The sequence below is a fragment of the Sinocyclocheilus rhinocerous genome, unplaced genomic scaffold (assembly GCF_001515625.1).
Source record: "Sinocyclocheilus rhinocerous isolate Xijiao unplaced genomic scaffold, SAMN03320098_v1.1 scaffold780, whole genome shotgun sequence".
Classification (NCBI taxonomy): Eukaryota; Metazoa; Chordata; class Actinopteri; order Cypriniformes; family Cyprinidae; genus Sinocyclocheilus; species Sinocyclocheilus rhinocerous.
In genome coordinates this window covers 666,865-685,485 of record NW_015654937.1, presented here as the reverse complement: position 1 = coordinate 685,485, position 18,621 = coordinate 666,865, and the positions used below count along the sequence as shown (strand labels likewise).

Genomic DNA, 18,621 nt, shown 5'->3' with positions numbered 1-18,621 from the left:
GTTCGGTACCTTCGGTACCTGTAGGGTGGAGCTAGACTCACTGGAGAACTTTGATTGGTTGACAGAGAATTGTGTGCTACAACACAGTTTAATTGTGGTGCATCTAATAAAAGCACACGTATACATACGTATCTATGAACCAATAAAATGTGGAGCACTTTACTGTAATATCTAATTTATTTTACTTACACTGGCCGCACAAATTTCTGAACATGAAGAATCATGGGATACGATTAGCCTCAAATATCACTCTGAAAAGTGGATTTAGAGTGCATTAAGGACACTGAGCGTTGACATTTATCAGTCTTGGAACAGAATTGAATCCGTAGTTCCCTTTCAGTCTGTCACTACGAGTCACGTCGTGACCGACGAATTGGGATATCGCTTCGATAGACCAATCTACTTCGAGTGTAAACTAAACGAGCCAATGCACATTGGCATGCAATTATTGCATCCAGCTGCCGCTGATCACAGCGTGAGTATAATAAGGCAGCAGGTGCAATGCATACCAGCTTTTTGCTTCGGAGCCGAGCGACAACATCGTTCTGCTCTATGTTTATTTCGAGAACTACGAGTTCAGCACGCTCTCGGAAGCTTTCTGTGTTGGCGGGACGGCGCTTCAGCGGTGGTCGTTCCAGTGTCGAGTGGGTTGCACACTTCAGGCTGCACTACCCCCTGTCGTGTGGCAAAGCGGCCATCTCCCCTGTGCGCCTCAGCACGAAAAGAGCATTTCCTAAAAAGAGCAAATTTCTCTAAAAGAGCTACACGGGTGCGTCTTTATAAAGACGGCGGATCGTCCTTATAAGGATGCCGTTTCACCCGTGCGTTTCTGGGTGCGGTCGTTACCTGGCACCGGGTGATGGTCACGATCGCTGCCTCACGTGTCTTGTCTCATTTAGTTTACACTCGAAGTAGATTGGTCTATCGAAGCGATATCCCAATTCGTCGGTCACGACGTGACGTCTCCGTTCCCTCCTTCAGGGAACGAGGGTTACCATACGTAACCGAGATGTTCTGATTTCGAACAACTTTAATCAAATATTGATATTTTAACTTATTATTTCCTAGCAAGACAAGCAGAAATGCTGTGTAGGGTTTATTTAGTGACATTTAGTGATTATTATTTTATTTTTTTATTGTTTTTTTCTGTTCAACCGAGTCATTACATGAATAAACCAGTTTGCTAAAATTTGGTTTTCTTCTTGGTGGAAAGCATCCCAAATTTGCAGCTATGGTCAAGCACCACTGAAAAAAATTTAAGTCAACATGAAATTCTGTAGCCTATAAAGAATAAGAGGTTTGGAGAAATGATGAAAGGATCATTTTAAGCCATTTTACCTACCATCACTACTGTAGATAGATAGATAGATAGATAGATAGATAGATAGATAGATAAATAATAAAAATGTTCAATAATTTTAAAAAAGAAAATTGCACAGGGTGTTACATACCAGAAGGAAAATTTGTCATTATTTACTCATCCTCAAATTATTCCAAACCTCTATGAATTTATTTTCGCCTGTTAAATACAAAAGAAGATTCTTTGAAGAATGTTGTTCAAAGTATCTTCTTTTGTGCTTAGCAGAAGAAAGTAATTCATACAGGTTTGGAACAACATGAGGGTGAGTGAATAACGACACATTTTTTATTTTTGGGTGAACCATCCCTTCAAGAAAATAAACAGGGTCTATTTCAAATTCATGTTTACTTTTAAGTCAGTAGATTCGCTATTTTAAGCAGTTCCCCCTCAACACTGGTCACACTGCAGTGTACAAAATAAAGGGGACACGAAAGCATTTGAAGCTGTAATCTCCAGACAGCTGATCCAGTGCCAGCTCTCGGCGCACCCACCGTATCCAACAGGAAGCATGATTCTCCAGGTGCAGTCCAAGTTTCCAGGGTAGTTCCCAGGGAAACCCGGGCTCAGGACAACATTGCTCATATCATACAGGATACCGCCACACTTCGCTGAAGAAACATAAGGAGACACAAAAGAAAATGCCCAGGGTGATTGAATATTAAAAAGCCATATGATTAAAAAAATCTGCCATCTGATTATTATGGAAAAACATACCGATACAGAGCGGAGGGGGGTAATTCCAGCGACGTACGGTTCCCGGCATACACGTCATGTGAGAATGTCCCTGGAAAACAAAGAGGTCACATGATGCAGCAGCTTCTCCATCTTGTTTTTGCACTTTTCTACCCGTGTGCAGGTGCAGCATGTTGCATTTGTGTGTCAGGGCTGTGGATAATCAGCAACTCACCTGAAGCACGTACCCCGGCTCACAGCTGAATGACACAACCTCGTTCACCATGTACCTGTCACCGTTCTTGATGCCATTGGCCGGGATCACAGGCTCCGGGCACGTCGTCAGTCCCACAGCTAAATGGGTCAGAGAAGGCATTAACACATGTTCTTAATACAGATTCAGCATATTACGTCACAGCTGTCATAAACAGGTAAAATTATAGTGTCAGGTATTCCTAATCATCTGAACGCATGTGCTCATTGTAATTTAATGCTGTCTTTCATCCACTCGATTTCAGTGAGTCAATTCGGGACCATAATAGACTGCGCGAGGGTGTTGCCATGGTGACGGCTGTGGTGTGGTGCATTCCTCGCACGACGGGTGGCATTGTGCTTTTGTGACAGTGGTGTGTGCTTTTTTCTGTATTTTTGCAAGAATCACTCATAGAGTGTACCTTTTTGATCAAGCTGTACTGCGGAAATACGTAAACAAACGAAAAAAGATGAAAAGAGAATATTGCTTTTGTGATTATGATAGTCACTACAATTCAATCAATAATACATTAAGGGAAAAACTATATCTGAAGGGAATCATTTTGCATTGTACACTGGAAAATAAATAAATAAATAAATAAAATATTGGGTCATCTTAAAAATACTCTCTCTTTTTTTTTGTCAAATTTAATAGCTTTTCTCAAATTATATTTTTGGCTTGGTTCAAACTTTTGATTTAATTTAGATTTAGATTTTTAAGATTAATCAATAATATTTATTTTTCCAAACACAAAAACATTCATACAAAGTAAAATGATTATTTATTATAAAGACACATGTACTTATTAAATATATTTTCTTTAGACATAAGCCAAATGCTACTTAATGCAAGTCAAAATCATAATTTTTCAATCATTTTTTTTTCTTAATTTTACCATGAACAAATCAGCTAAAATATGAAAGAGGAATGTTCATATTTTGTTAATCAAAGTTTAATTTCGTTTACCTACTATAAATGAATAGATGAATTTAAAAATGCATTTTAAATAAATTACACATTTTTATTTATTTTTCAGTGTAATGCTGCAGCAGAATTTCTCACATGTTTTACTGTGGGGTCTCTCAGAGGATGTATTATGAAACTGGGCAGGAAAAGGGTTTATGTTCTGAGAGCTGATCTAAAGATGACAGCTCAAAGCTGATGGCGATGCTGCATAATGAAGTGGTTTGCCAAGACCCTCTCTTTCTCACCACATTTCATCTTTATTCATAGCCCTCCAGTAAATCAGTCAACATGATACTCAAATTTTAAACAAAGCTAATGTTGCAACATATATTAATCTGAGTAGCATGCGATGCTCCTGAAATGAAAAGGCAAAGTCCCTCTTAGTGTTGGAGGGTTTTTTTAGTTTTTTTTTTAGTCCAGTTCCATTTCAGTAAATCAATTCGGTTCCAGTTATATTTGATGTTTCTGGGTTGAAGGCATAAGGAACAGCATTTATCTTACACTAACAACAAGAACATACTATTTTATATTATTCACATACACTGAAACAAGTTAAATGACTATGTCATTTATTTAAAGTGCATTTTTATACTGGTTTAACTGAAAATCATTGTTTGCAACTTAAACCTTTTTTGTTCAGTTTGCAGAGGTGTAAAATACTTGAGTAATTTTACTTGATTGCTGTGCTTAAGTGTTATTTTGGGGGATTTTTACTTTATTCAAGAACAATTTCAAGAACTTGTACTTTTACTTGATTACATTTTTGAAGAAAATAATGTACTTTTTACTCCATACAATTTTATTTTTAACTTGAGAAGTACTCATTTTTGCATTTTTATTTTATCGTACGCACATTAAATATGGTCAATGGAAGCTGGTGTGAGAAGCAATGAGTTTTGTTTTCATACATTATGCACACAAGTTTCAGCTTCAGTTATAACGTTCATCAGGTATATTTCTGGGTTCAAAAGTTTGCCATCAAATGTGTGGAAGCATATTAAGGTCGCTAAGTTTATTCATTATTTTGGTCTGTTTTGATATATAGCCATTAGCTGTCTATGGAGTATTTTGGCTGAACGCACAAGATTGAGTGCAAATAAATTCAGTGACAAGAATTTAAATACAATTCATGTTTTGGTGGGAATGATTGCTTTTTTTTTTATGTTACAAATCACTTGAAGTATTGTATGTTAAATTACTTGTAAATCACATTTAGTGATGTTCTTACCAGGGAGTGGATTGATCATTAGTCGCAAATAATTATATATTAATATTTGCTGAGAAAAAACTCTAAATGCCCCAAATAAACAATTAAAAGATGAATTGTTGCAGACAGAAGCACTGAATACATAACACAAAAAGTGTCAATATTGTATGTTTTAATTCAATGTCACTCCTCATTAAATCAACACATTATTGTATTCTGTTTGCATGTTTCTGGCTTTCACATCACACCTGGCTCATTAAAATCCACCCAAAAATGAAAATTCTCTCATCATTTCCTCACCCACCTGCCGTCTCATATGTATATGACTTTATTTTTTAGATTTTCAGTGTATATAATGCAAGTGTGTGGGACCGCTTTAATAAACACACAAAGTGAACACGACGGTAAAGTTTAAAATATTCATATGTGTATGCTTCTTTCACTCATCTATCGTTTCGCTTAAGACAGTTATTCACCAAATGGGGTCAAATGGATTAATGTTGTGTTCATCTATAGACGACCAATTATATGCAGAAAAAAAAGATTATTGTTTTCTTAATCTCTGAGTTTATGTTCATTTGAAGAAAGAAAGTCGCTCACACTTTATTTTAAATTCTCACTATGAACTAGTTCAGTGATCCTCAAATCTGGTTCGCGGGATCCACTTTCCTGCAGAGTTTAGCTCCAACCATAATCAAACAACTATACCTGTGATTCTCTAATGATCCGGAAGACATTGCTTAGCAAATATATATATATATTTTGTTAGTTTTGACTGCTTTTATTGTCCTCATTTGTAAGTCGCTTTGGATAAAAGCGTCTGCTAAATGACTAAATGTAACTGTAAACTAAGAAGAGTTTAGTACACTTTCAACACCCAACCTCACAGAACTCAATAACAGAGCTATTATACGCATCGCAACTTCAATAGAACAGGACTCCACACATCCACTTAATGAGTATTTAGCCCCACTGCCCTCAGGGCGCATGTACAGGGCTATGAGGTGCAGGAGGGCCCGTTTTGGAAGAAGCCTGATTCCTTCAGCCATCACATATCTCAACAACAGACATCGCTGAGGGCTGTCTTAGCTGTTTTTTTGTTTTTTTTTGTATTATGTGTGTTATGTTGTGTGTGTCAAACAAGTGCAGTGCTCTGGAAAATAATTTCCGATCACTGAACTACTTACTTATTAGCATGCATATTACTAACATATTGGCTGTTTATTAGTACTTATAAAGCACATATTAATGCCTCATTCTGCATGACCATATTTTAGATCCCATAATCCTACTCCATACCTAAACTTAACAACTACCTTACTAACTATTAAGAAACACCTAATTATACGTTTATTGAGGGAAAACTAATAGTGCATATGTGTTCCCTTTTATGCAGTTTATTTGTAAGCAATTTCCCTTTGCATTGAGAAGATGGTTCAATATGATGACACAAACATCTCTGTCTAAAAAGCATCTTTATATAAAAAGTTAAAGGGAACAATAGTATTTAGGCCTGGCAGCTTTATTTAATACAGAAATTATTGTGGGTTTTGTTAATTTGTCTTGTGTTTTTGTTTTTCTTCTGTTTAGTACATAGTTGACATGTAGTTGACATGTAGTTACAAAGTTACTTATAGTTAATAGAATGTCTAAAGTGGACTATCGAAATAAAGTGTAACCATATATATATATATATATATATTTTGTTAGTTTTGACTGCTTTTATTGTCCTCATTTGTAAGTCGCTTTGGATAAAAGCGTCTGCTAAATGACTAAATGTAACTGTAAACTAAGAAGAGTTTAGTACACTTTCAACACCCAACCTCACAGAACTCAATAACAGAGCTATTATACGCATCGCAACTTCAATAGAACAGGACTCCACACATCCACTTAATGAGTATTTAGCCCCACTGCCCTCAGGGCGCATGTACAGGGCTATGAGGTGCAGGAGGGCCCGTTTTGGAAGAAGCCTGATTCCTTCAGCCATCACATATCTCAACAACAGACATCGCTGAGGGCTGTCTTAGCTGTTTTTTTGTTTTTTTTTGTATTATGTGTGTTATGTTGTGTGTGTCAAACAAGTGCAGTGCTCTGGAAAATAATTTCCCCCTTGGAGATAATAAAGTTAAAGTTAAAAAAAAAAGTTGCAAATGATGCATATTTTAAAAAGACATCAAGATTAAAAAAAAGTCTTTCAAAATGGTCTTTATTTATAGTTAGCAAACTCAAACATTGACTTAAGTGAAAATTGCACTTTCATATTATAGGTAATTTAACTTTTGTTTATGGGGAAATGCAGTTGTAAAAATACAGAAGATTATTACATTGACCTACCTTAAGTAACATTTTGGCTTATGTCTAAAGAAGATATATCAATTAATTATAGTCTTTATAATTATGAATAATAATGAATAATTGTTATACATTGTATGAATGTTTTTGTCTTTGGGAAATTAAGTACTTTTGATTAATATTAAATCAAAATGTAAGGTTTGAACCAAAACCATAAACACAATTTAAGAAAAGCTAATATATTTGGCTGATACATTTTCAGTGTATTTACAAAACACAATTAATTTGATTATATAGTCAAATCGATTCATGTCTCATCAAGTGTTTACAGTAACCACAATAATAAAGCAACAAGCATATTTAGTGTATTTTATTATGTTACTACTAATTGTTGTTTGACTTTTATTATCACTTTTTCAGACTAGTCAATATATTCCTCAAAAAACATTACAAGTGTCATTATTAGAGGTGTGCTTTAATTTATCTGAGAGGTCACTAAAAAAATCAGGTCACTCACAGAATATCTGTTCAAGTCACATTGGTGATGATGTGATTGAGTTGTTAACAGTGCAATTAGTTCACTTCCCAACCAGTTTGACTCGATCAGGCTGATTCACAAACTGGTTTCCAACATGAAATTCTAGAGTCATCAGCCAATTACAGCACAATGGAGGTCCTGCTTGTTCTGTTGTGCTGTTACACCAACACACACATTCACAACATGCTTCCAGAGCTCGATGAGAACATTATGACTTTGAGGGATAAAATCAGCTGCTGACGCTGTTGGACAGTGTTACTTAAAACGGCTCATTTTCACATTGTTTGATGCATATTTCTTTTGCCTCATTTCTGTACAGTTATTTTCTCATCTGTTTTTCTGCTTTTCCTCCAGAGAGAAAATGCCCCTGATTAATCCACTAGAACACATACAGTAAAAAAGCCAGAGCACAAGAAGCGAAAGAGCGATAAAGATAGTCATAGAAAGAAAAAGAAGAGGGGAGCTGATCTAAACTCAGCCCACACTGTTTTTTTTCACTTCCAAAAACGGTATACTACCGTAAAATTAATATCCAATACATGTAATATCCAATAGAGTTTTTCACCGTATATAGTAGGGGAATTTACCGTTAACCATTTAACAGGTTTTTACTGTAGCATTTTTACAGTCTTTTACCGTTAAATTCACGGTCATTTTTTACAGTGCAGGGTCAAAATGCCCCTAACTCATAGAGCTCCACATAGAGCTCCACATTGCACTTATCTGTGTTTACTGACCAGAGAGATGCAGATAAGTCATTCAATACATTTACTGAAACTGCTTCCGCTGTATCAGAGCAGTTACTGTGCTGAATGCTGTTTTTGATGGAGTTTAATTAGTTCGGCTTTACAAAGTCAACATACTGTTATGTAAAACTTTTTATGAGATCAAAATGGTCAACTGCAATTTCAAGCTCTTTCAGATTATCAAACTTTCCATCTACCTATCTACGTGACTAGTAACACATAACAGTACTGCAGCCAACCCTTTCACAGATGAGAGAAAGAAAAATGGATAAATTGGGCTGTCCCCCTGAGAACACAGCCCTCGCAAACAGACAAATGGGACAGAAAGTGAATTGGTATGGTGGTTTATATGAGGCTTGGTCTGAGCACACTAAAGGTCACAGTCTGAAAGGCTTGCAAATACACACACACACACACAGGTTTGTTTTTGTGAAAAGTGGGGACATCCCATAGGCGTAATGGTTTTTATACTGTACAAACTGTATGTGCTATTGCCCTACACCAACCCAACCCCTAAACCTACCCCTCACAGGAAACTTTGTGCTATTTCAGATTTTCAATACACTCCATTCTGTGTGATTTATATGCGTTTTGAAAAGTGGGGACCTGGGGTAATGTCCTGAAAAGTCACCTTCTCCTTGTAATACCTATGTCATTGTACAAATTTATGTCCTCATTTGTCACAGAAAAACGCGCACACACACACTCAAACTTAATGTTGTTAGAGATATACTGGCAGTACTGGAAGTCAGGGTTAATTCAGACCATGTCTGAAGGGACATTAAGTCCCTTATATATATTTTTTTTTTTTTTAACCATGTAAGGTTGAGCTGCATCCCCATTGTTTTCCAATTTTCTTCGTGCTGGTATCACCATACACAGACGCCGCGGCCGAGCAAATAATGAGAGCTGGGGCATGCTGTCTTCTACCTTCACCTGGCAGCAGAACGGTGAGAGGAGAAAAAATACAGCTCAGTGTGTGTGCATGTGTGTGTGCATGTGTGTCCGTGTCCCCGCCGTGTGTGTTTGGCAGTGAAATGTAGCGGCAAGTCTTGCTCTGGACTGTTACCAAGGGCAGAGGGTTCAGGATAATGAAAGCACCATAGTGACATGTTCTATACTCACTTTTGTACTCAAGGTGAAATCCAGCAGCGACGACACTGATATCTGTATGGAAGTGCAGGTAAAGCTGGTTGGAGGTGCTGTTCAACAAGGCTGGAGCCGTTGTACCTGGAAGATAACACCAGAAAGGGGCCTGAGCAGGAAATCGCTATCCTTCTGAGCTCTCAGGGGGGAACTTTCATCACAGCTCAGAGGGAAGAGTCACTTATCATCAGACTAAAAAGCAAAACAGCTAATGCTACTCTGGATTCAAAGAAGAGGATTTTCCTTCTGCTTATACATGTATGGACATACCTAATATAGAGTGTGACATCTTTAATATGTGGAGAAAATGTCATGAATACTACATAACATCCTTAAAGTCAACATGAAACAGTGCAGCAGTGCACTGAGACATTTCTAAGTGAAATGGGCGAGAAAAACTGTTGGACTTAATTTTATCTTTCTGGAATTGGTTGGATTGAAGAATGTGCATTATGTACCAGAATAGATTCAAGCAATTGGAGGGGTGGATCAAGGGGTGAACCGATTAATTGTTCACTGTAAAAAAATTATAATAAAATAAAATAATAATCCAAATACAAAACACCATCATGGTAACATGCATGGAACTAAAATGATGCAATAAACATTAATTAAATAACATAATATGTATGTATAACATACACAGTATGTATAACATAAACACATACCTGAAAACAAAAAAAACTTCTAAGAAACAAAATTACTTAAACGAAATACCATCAAGCGTGAAGTGTCACCTAGGGAACTCTATGAATGTCAGATAACAGTTTTTAACTTTATATTTTAAGTTGACTGTGCATGTCTTTTTATTTATTTATTTATTTTAGATTTCATGTTGACTTTAATATGTAACGTAATAGGGGTTATTTTCATCATATTTTTGACCCTTTGCCTTTTTTTTTTTACATTTATCATTTTAGAATATGTTTCTTTGCACCAAAATTGGTGTAACTAACTATTTTCTACCCTTTCTCTAACATACAGGATTCAACAGACTGTATCATTAAGACATTCCTGCCAAGTTGCTGAAAAAAAAAAAAATATTTGATTTTAATAATGTATTAACGCTTTAGAAGTTTTTTTTTTCATTGTTAGTTCATGTTAACTATTTGATTAATGTTAACAACTGGAATCTTATTGCAAAGTGGTACCATCTTATGGCAACATTACAGGCTGCACATGTAAATCAATGCATTTGAAGAATGTGATTTATGATGGACGACTGTCTCTCACAATACATGAAGTTGAGCTCTGGCACAAAAAATAACATTTCTGCAAGGCATCACATCAGAATCTCAGGTTCCTGCAGGTTTCCCAGTTTCTTTTCTCCTTTAAGCTTATTTGCTTTTACCCATATTATTTTTATCTCCCTGTGGGAATGAAGGCACAATTCAAATACTGTGTAAAAGTAAATAAGGTTGGAGTAAACAAGATTGTAAAAAGAATCAACAAATACTGTTTATGGTATTCAGTGCCTTAGTACGCCGCCGCATAGTGACTCACGATGAATGCTTAAATACACCCACATAGCCATGGCATGTGCTTAGAGAACCGTTTAGTTTGAGAAGAACTATCTCTTTCAAACTCACATCTGTAGCATTTATTCATACATGGCTTGTTTATATCTTTACACAAATGCCCACAATGGTATCATGCAGTTACCAGAAAAATGTTTCGCATTTAAAACATCCTGCCGGTCTGACTGCTAATATTCCAGTCGATCCAAGTCCAAGAACATTAGACTGATGACCAAAGCCTGAAAAAAGCTCCTTTGCGCTTGAATGATTTGACTAATAATTTTTGGAGGACGTTTGACAGCTCCCTAGAGCTCATCCAGTGTCCAGCTATTCAGCGGTCTATCATCTCTATTAGGGACAAGGCAATCTGGAGAAGATCTTAAAATGCTCAGATGAGACTCGGATGAGCTTAAATGGACTTTTCCAGACAGAATATGGTACAATTACAGTAGGGAATCACATTGGATGCCAAATAGGACAAGGAGTGATGCATCCTCACAGATTAGGGGGATTTGAGAAGAAGGATTCTTTGTAAAATACATTCCCACGATTGGAAAAACACTACAGACCGATATTCCTTCTAAGCTGAGCACTGATGTTGCTCCCGCACAGATGGAAAAAAAATCGCAAGCAGAAGGCAGACTCAGAAATGTGTGGGGTAAAAGAGAGATGAACAGGCAGAGTTTGAACTGAAATCCAACCACATGTCCATTTATTTTCACTATGCAACTGAAGCTGTGGGAGGTATTGTGTGGAACTGTGAAGCGCTGATTAATTTGCGACATGAGCAGCACAACAGTACAAAAACTACAAAAAACAAACAAAAAAAAAGCTTCCATGGAATAATCTAAAACTATACATATTTATACAGAAATGTGCGTAAATGTAGCATTCATATTACTAATAATAATAATTATTATTTTGATTATATACAATACCAGTCAAATGTTTGGAATAATTAATATTTTTATGTTTGTTTTAAAGAGTCTCTAATGCTCACCGAGGCTACATTTATTTATTCAGCAATACAGTAAAAGCAGCAATGTTGTGAAATGTTATTACAATATAAAATAACTATTTTCTATTTTAATATATTTTAAAATGCAATTTATTCGTGTGATGCAAAGATCTTTTTTTTTCAGCAGCCATTACTTCGGTCTTGAGTGTCATATGATCCTTCAGAAATAATTTCAATATGCTGATTTGGTGCTAAATTATTATCAATTATTATTGGTGCTCGTTTATTATTAAAGTTCTTATCATTATCAATGTTGAAAACAGTTTTTGCTGCTTAATATTTTTGTGTAAACGGTGATACTTAACATTATTTGAGTCTGTATATAGTCTTTACTGTCACTTTTCATCAGTTTTATGCATCCTTGCTAAATAAAAGTATTAGTTTTCTTTTTTTCTTCTTTCTATTTTCTTCTTTACTTTTTGAATGGTAGTGGATCATGGGGTCCCACTTTATATTAAAGTGCCCCTATTATGCCATTTTTAAGGTTGCTAATATTGTTTTATGAGTCTCCATGCATGCAAGGTCAAAAAACACTTAGTTTTCTCAAAAAATAGATAAAATTTTACCTAATTTCTAAATTATTCGTAAACGACTCGTGCGAAGCAGTTCAAAGAATCAGTCTCTCTAAACCCCTACTTTCCGTGAGCCCTCACTGCTGTGATTGGTCAGATGGCACAGTCCTTTGTGATTGGTCCAGAGCCGTAGAGAGATGGCTCTGGATTGGTCTACCGCGTACAGCACGTGTCGGAAACAAATCGTGACGTAGAGTCGTAACAGAATAAGATTTGAATTCCTGACGATTCGTTTAGACGATTGCGAGCCAACTCTTTTTTTGATAGACAATAACTTTATTATTGTGCACTGTCGGCTTCACAACTTCATGACAATACAGCTACATGACACACTGCATGAAAGGTAATATTCAAAAAGGCATAATAGGGGCACTTTAAGTGGCCTTAACTACTATGTACTTACATTTAAATTAATAATTTGGTACAATGCACTTTGTACAATGCTACATGTTTTTACATTGTACTTATATTTGAAAAAAAAACTAATATCTGCATGTAATTACATCTGTAATTAATTTCTGTAATTACATTTATAATTACACTGTTGACCCATCCCTTACACCTTAACCCACCCTTAAACCTACCCATACCACCAAACCTGTCCCTAACCTTACCCATATCCCACCTCAATAGCAGAAAAAGTGTTTTGCAATACAATATGAACACAATAAATACACTGTACTTATTTTTTATGTAAGTACATAGTAGTTAAGGCCACTTAATATAAAGTGGGACCAATCATAGTTTCCACAAAAACATTAAGCACCAGAAAATGGTGTTCAAAAAACTGTTATTTTAAATTGCAATAATATGTTACAATATTCCTGCTATAACTGTGTTTTTGTTTAATAAATGCCGCCTTGGTGAGAATAAGATACTTTTTTTTTTCAAAAACATTACAGTATCTTATTAGTCTATGCTTATATGATCCCAGCTCCTTTCAGTCTCTTCAGCAGAACCATATATACATATATAAAAGAAGCTGATTTTTGTCAAATAAGTGAAGTGACATGTGGCCAAGTATGGTGACCCATACTCGGAATTAGTGCTCTGCATTTATCCCATTCAAAGTGCACACACACAGCAGTGAACACACACACACCGTGAACACACACCCGGAGCAGTGGGCAGACATTTTTTTTGCTGTAGCGCCCGGGGAGCAGTTGGGGGTTCGGTGCCTTGTTCAAGGGCACCTCAGTCGTGGTATTGAAGGTGGGAGAGAACGCTGTACATTCACTCCCCCCACCTACAATCCCTGCCAGTACGAGACTCGAACCCACAACCTTTGGGTTACGAGTCCGACTCTCTAACCATTAGGCCACGACTTCCCTCTGTTGGGGAAATAGTGATTATAGTCTGATCTCGACCACTTTTCATCTTCAGATTCATAACGTGCAGTCAGAATTAGGTAAATAATGACAGTGATATATTTTAAAGACACACACACACACACACACACAATGCATGCAGTTGTAATTAAATTGGTATTTGTTGAGCAATAATTAATCCCCAATTATGAAAAGTGTGGAGAGACAGAAACACAAAACATATCTGACAGTTTAATTAAGGGTATTATCCTAATGGATTTGTGACTAGAGGAAGAATGAAACGACCGATTGTGATGGGCGAGTGTGCGGGGGATATAAAAGGCTGACGCGCAGGCGACAGGAGAGCGAAGAGTGCATTTTAATGGGCAGCCAAACACGATGCCTAATGACACTGGCTCCTGATTCCCTGCCATGTCTTACCAATGCTCACAAATGACTCCGGGCTTGTATCATTTGGACCATTGAGATCTAAATGAGGGGAAATTGCCGTTTTATCATCAAATTCAATCATAGACTGGCATCAGGTGTCTCGGGAGACCGGGTGAAGATGGTTTAGCATTTAAAGAGCTTCTCGGCTTTCGAGAATATGGCTTGGGGAAGGTGAGGAGTGCTAGACAGTGTGAAGTGCCACTGAACACATGCCTTAGAGCAGACGGAGCTCCCTGGTTGGATGACCTTTCACCAGCATGCTAGTGTGGCACAGAGGCGGAGTTCATTACAGCCGTGTTGAAAGTGTAGCTAGAGGCCTGGCCACGATTCAGTCTACTGGGAGAGTTCCCAAAAAGGTTAAGCCTCCTCTCTCAAAGGAAGATCTTGCCCCCTCTTCCTAATCCTTCTGTGAGACTTTTTAAAAAATGCATTTTGTGATGTGTTTTTTTCCCCCTTTTTTAACAGCTTTATCTAATATGTCTGTATTTGGTTTGTTTGCTCTGTTTAACCCTCATTATATGCTTTGTATATTTTAATATACACTTGTTAAAACTGTTTTGGGTAGCTGTTTAGCTGTTTTCTATCTTTTTTAAATCAATATCATGTTTTTAGGTTAACAGTTATATGAATGTTTAAGAGAAATCTTAGGCCATGTTACTGGCCACTCTTACAGTTTTCACTATTTTTAATCATAATTTTTTCTCTTCAAAAGTTAATTTTAAATTTAAATTTTTACATATGCAGCCTCTCAATTATATTAAATAAATATGGCATCATAAATATCAACTTTTCAAAAGTATTACAATGCAACTATTAATTACTAAAAAAAAAATAATACAAAGCTAAACTGTACACATTAAAATGCAAGTGGTAATGGTGGCCTTTATAATACTCATAAACATTCAATCTTTCAATTTCAAACATTCAGCTTTTTGGTCCAGAACAGTGTGATAATGAATTGGGATGGAATAAATGTGGCTAGTGGTTTTCCAACTGGAACCCAAAAAAGGGTGTAATAATTGATGCTGTTAATCAACCAAATGTAACATGAGAGCATTCATCTGTTATGTAAGGGAAGGCACATGGACAGCCTTCCAGGGCTGAAGCTAATTTCAGCACTTCCAAGAATCCAGGGGCATAAAACCAGTGGCAGGGATTGGCTCAGTTTTATTGCAATATGAAACTGTAATGAGCTATGAAGAACTACATGATATGCAAATGAGCTTTAGGAGAACTTCTGTAAATCAGATGCAGAATCACTCCAAAAGACTGTTATTGAAATAAGCAATTAAAAGGGGATTAATAAAGATAATACGAACCTGAAAAGCTCCCGAGCTTTGGAGCTGTCATATCGCCACCATCATAGATTTCTAATGAGTCCCAGTTGTGCTCGGTGGCAAAACTCATGACTTGGATCTGCCCAGAAAATGGAGATAGACATCATGAAATTACAAAATTCTGCACAATGAACGTGAATTCACATAATGGCCATATGCTATACTTTTTCAGCATTGCTTAAAATCGTAGTCAAGTTTTCTTTAACCAAAAACAGTAATTTTGTTTTATGTAACAATTCTCCACCCCCTCTCTGAACCTAAAGAGGCTGTTTGTGCTACTGTAGCTTAAAGGCAGGGTAGGTGAAATTTTTTGTTATGCTGGTTGACAGTCTCTTCACATCCCAATAGCAATCACTAAGTTATATGGTCTAAATGTATTTATTTGTATTTATATTGTCTGTGGAAGGGCTAGGACCATAAACTGTTCGTCCAATCATATCCTTCGGGCCAAGGGCTACGATACGTAATCTGTCTGTTCCATTACGTTATTGCAGACCGAGTAAGAATGGAAGGCGTTATTATTGTAACATTACGCACTTTGTATTGTAATGTTTTCTCGCCGGTGTAACGAATCAGCTCATGAGGAAATATGAATAATTAAAATGTATCTGGTGTCAGCGTTGCTATGGAACCAGGGGCCTGTTCGGCTTCCTGGGGTGTTACAGAGTATTTGTTAAATCTAGCTAACAAAATATATATTGTGTGTTTGAGTGGTCCAGACGCTACACCGGTTAATGAGACACGAGGTAATCTGACAGTCTTGCATTCGACCATCCACCAACGCCAACTTTCTATAGTATCAGTAGTTCAGAGCACCACCTCAAATGCTGAAATGGCTGTTTCTGTGACTGTCCAAAGCATGTGATTATGAGGTATGCGATTGGGTGTCTGTTGCCAAGCATCTAACATTCTAACATCGTACTGTTTCGAACTGTACAGATTTGGAACCGTAATGTGGGAATAACAGTGAAATTTATTTAGATTTATTTTATATATTTTTTAAATGTTTACTTGGATATTTCATACAGCTGTCAGATTACCTGAAAATTTTCAAGCACTGTCAATCTGTCTTAGTTCTACATTTTATTACTGACTGTTAACTTGCTTTAAATAAGGAGATTTTGAAGCTGTTTATTCAGTGGAGAAATACTAGGCTACATTGCACTGCTTTAATTTCACTGCATTTAATTATTTTTAATTAACTGTTAATATTTAGTTAATATTTTCATTTTAACATATTGAAATACCACAGCAGCCAGGAATTTTAAAAATGATTGGTATTGAATGCATTTAATAAAAATGCAACCCAGGCTCATTGGAAATAAGAACTTGGGGCAACATTTCTGCAACAGCATTATTACTCCGTTTCGCAGCAGTTTCAAAGTGAAATTTGTGAGTGAGTGGCGCTAAAATGCCCGTGACAATACGTTCAATACGTGTTCAATACGTGACCGTGGCCACATTTGTATTATGTTGGTACAGGCATGTATTGCTGCGTTTTTATTATGTTGATTCAGGTATGTATTGTGGTGGTTCAGAATTGAAATGATGTTGGAAAATTACATACCTCATCAAAACCCAAACCTAAACCTACCCGATAGTGTTAACGAATGCAAAAGTGATATGAAAATGCATTCGCTGATGCAACCATGCTAGTTTAACTTCCTTATACGGGGGTTTGAGCTGTTTTGTCGAACTGTAGCTCCACAGGATTCGTACCGGAGCTCTTCACCTCACAAGTGCAACGTCGTATCACGTGAGATACCGAGCAAACCTACTAGATTAGAAAACCCATTCATATTATTATTATTGATATTACTGTTGCCGTCATCACAAGGTATTATTAGCATCACCATCTTTATTATTATTATTATTATTATTATTATTACTATTATGCATGCTAGTACTACTTGAATACTACTACTATTATTGTCAGATGGTCATCACTGTTTATTTTCATTGCTGTTATTATCATTGCTGTTCTATTGCTGTTTTTGTGTTTTGTGTTCACCGTATGTTGTATGTTTTGCACTCTTAATATAAAAAAAAAAAAAAAACATACATAGGAAGCTATATATGTGATGCTAACATTCAAAAGCAGGGGCGCCACTAGCAATTTTGGGCCCTATGAAAGAAAATGAGGTTGGCCCCCACCGCACCAAACATACAAGACAACCTAGTTATCCAAAATCTTTGTCTGCAATTTACTAATACTGACCTATTACTTTTGCTATTGCTTTTGACCACCAGGTATCAGTATTTAGTCAGAGACCTACCCATAGACGCGGGAACATATTTTATCTGGGAGTGCTGGGGGGCATAAATGAATAAAATCCTCATATTAAACAGCCCAAACACTTATAGATGAACATACAAATTAATGAAGACAGAGTTATATGAGAACAAATATATTTGTGATTTTGTGATTTTAGCTCAATAATATTTTTTTCTTTAATATTTGTATTATTTTAAGGGAATTTTACTAAATAGTAACCTTTAAATTATGCATTTATCATCTGCAATATCAGGGTGTAGCCTCTAGATGTCAGTATAGCCCTATATATAAATACATATAAACCGTTTGATGCAGAGTGAGAACTTAAGACATAAAGCCCGTTACTTGTATCAGGTTATTCACTGATATATTTTCAGACATTATTAAAGACTACATTTAGTAAAAGTTGAAATTTAAATGTTGATTTGAAGTGTCAGTTATTATTATTGCAGTCAAATCTGGACAGAGAAAGCATTTTGTTAGGCTACTCATACTAGTTACAGCGTGATCAGTCAAAGTCATCAGAATAAATATTGGCTCAGTGTGACCAGGACAATATTTTAAAACATAGAATTGAGTGTTTACATACCATGAACAGAGACGTTCTGTGGTCGAGATGTGTATCCTATTTGAAAAAAATCTGCATTGCAATCAGCAACTAAATTGAGATTCCAGTAACTTTACTGGCATGGAAAAAAAGGCTTTATAAAGCATTGACAGCACTTCGAACCAATGGTGTTGAGCATTATCACATTTAGAGGCCACAATTCATAGTTTTCAGTCACGTGACTAAACATCCATAGAATTGCAGCACAAGCCTGTCAATTTTCCATTTCTTTCCAGTCTACAAATATTTAGATCTTTTGATGACCGGACTTACACTTCTTCGTCGAATTCGCAGACATCTCTAATTTGACAGTTTACCATCTGATCTCACGTAGGACGGGACGGAACCATGCAAT

General features: G+C 36.3%; 1 protein-coding gene across 1 annotated transcript in view; it reads right to left on the bottom strand.

Annotated features, from left to right (window-relative positions):
* LOC107717843 (CUB and sushi domain-containing protein 1-like) overlaps nucleotides 1–18,621 on the bottom strand; it is a 373,583-nt gene that overhangs the window by 72,186 nt on the left and 282,776 nt on the right. The window contains 5 exon segments of the mRNA XM_016524723.1: nucleotides 1,852–1,968; nucleotides 2,075–2,144; nucleotides 2,268–2,386; nucleotides 9,163–9,267; nucleotides 15,367–15,463. Coding sequence (XP_016380209.1) covers nucleotides 1,852–1,968; nucleotides 2,075–2,144; nucleotides 2,268–2,386; nucleotides 9,163–9,267; nucleotides 15,367–15,463 — 508 coding nt within the window.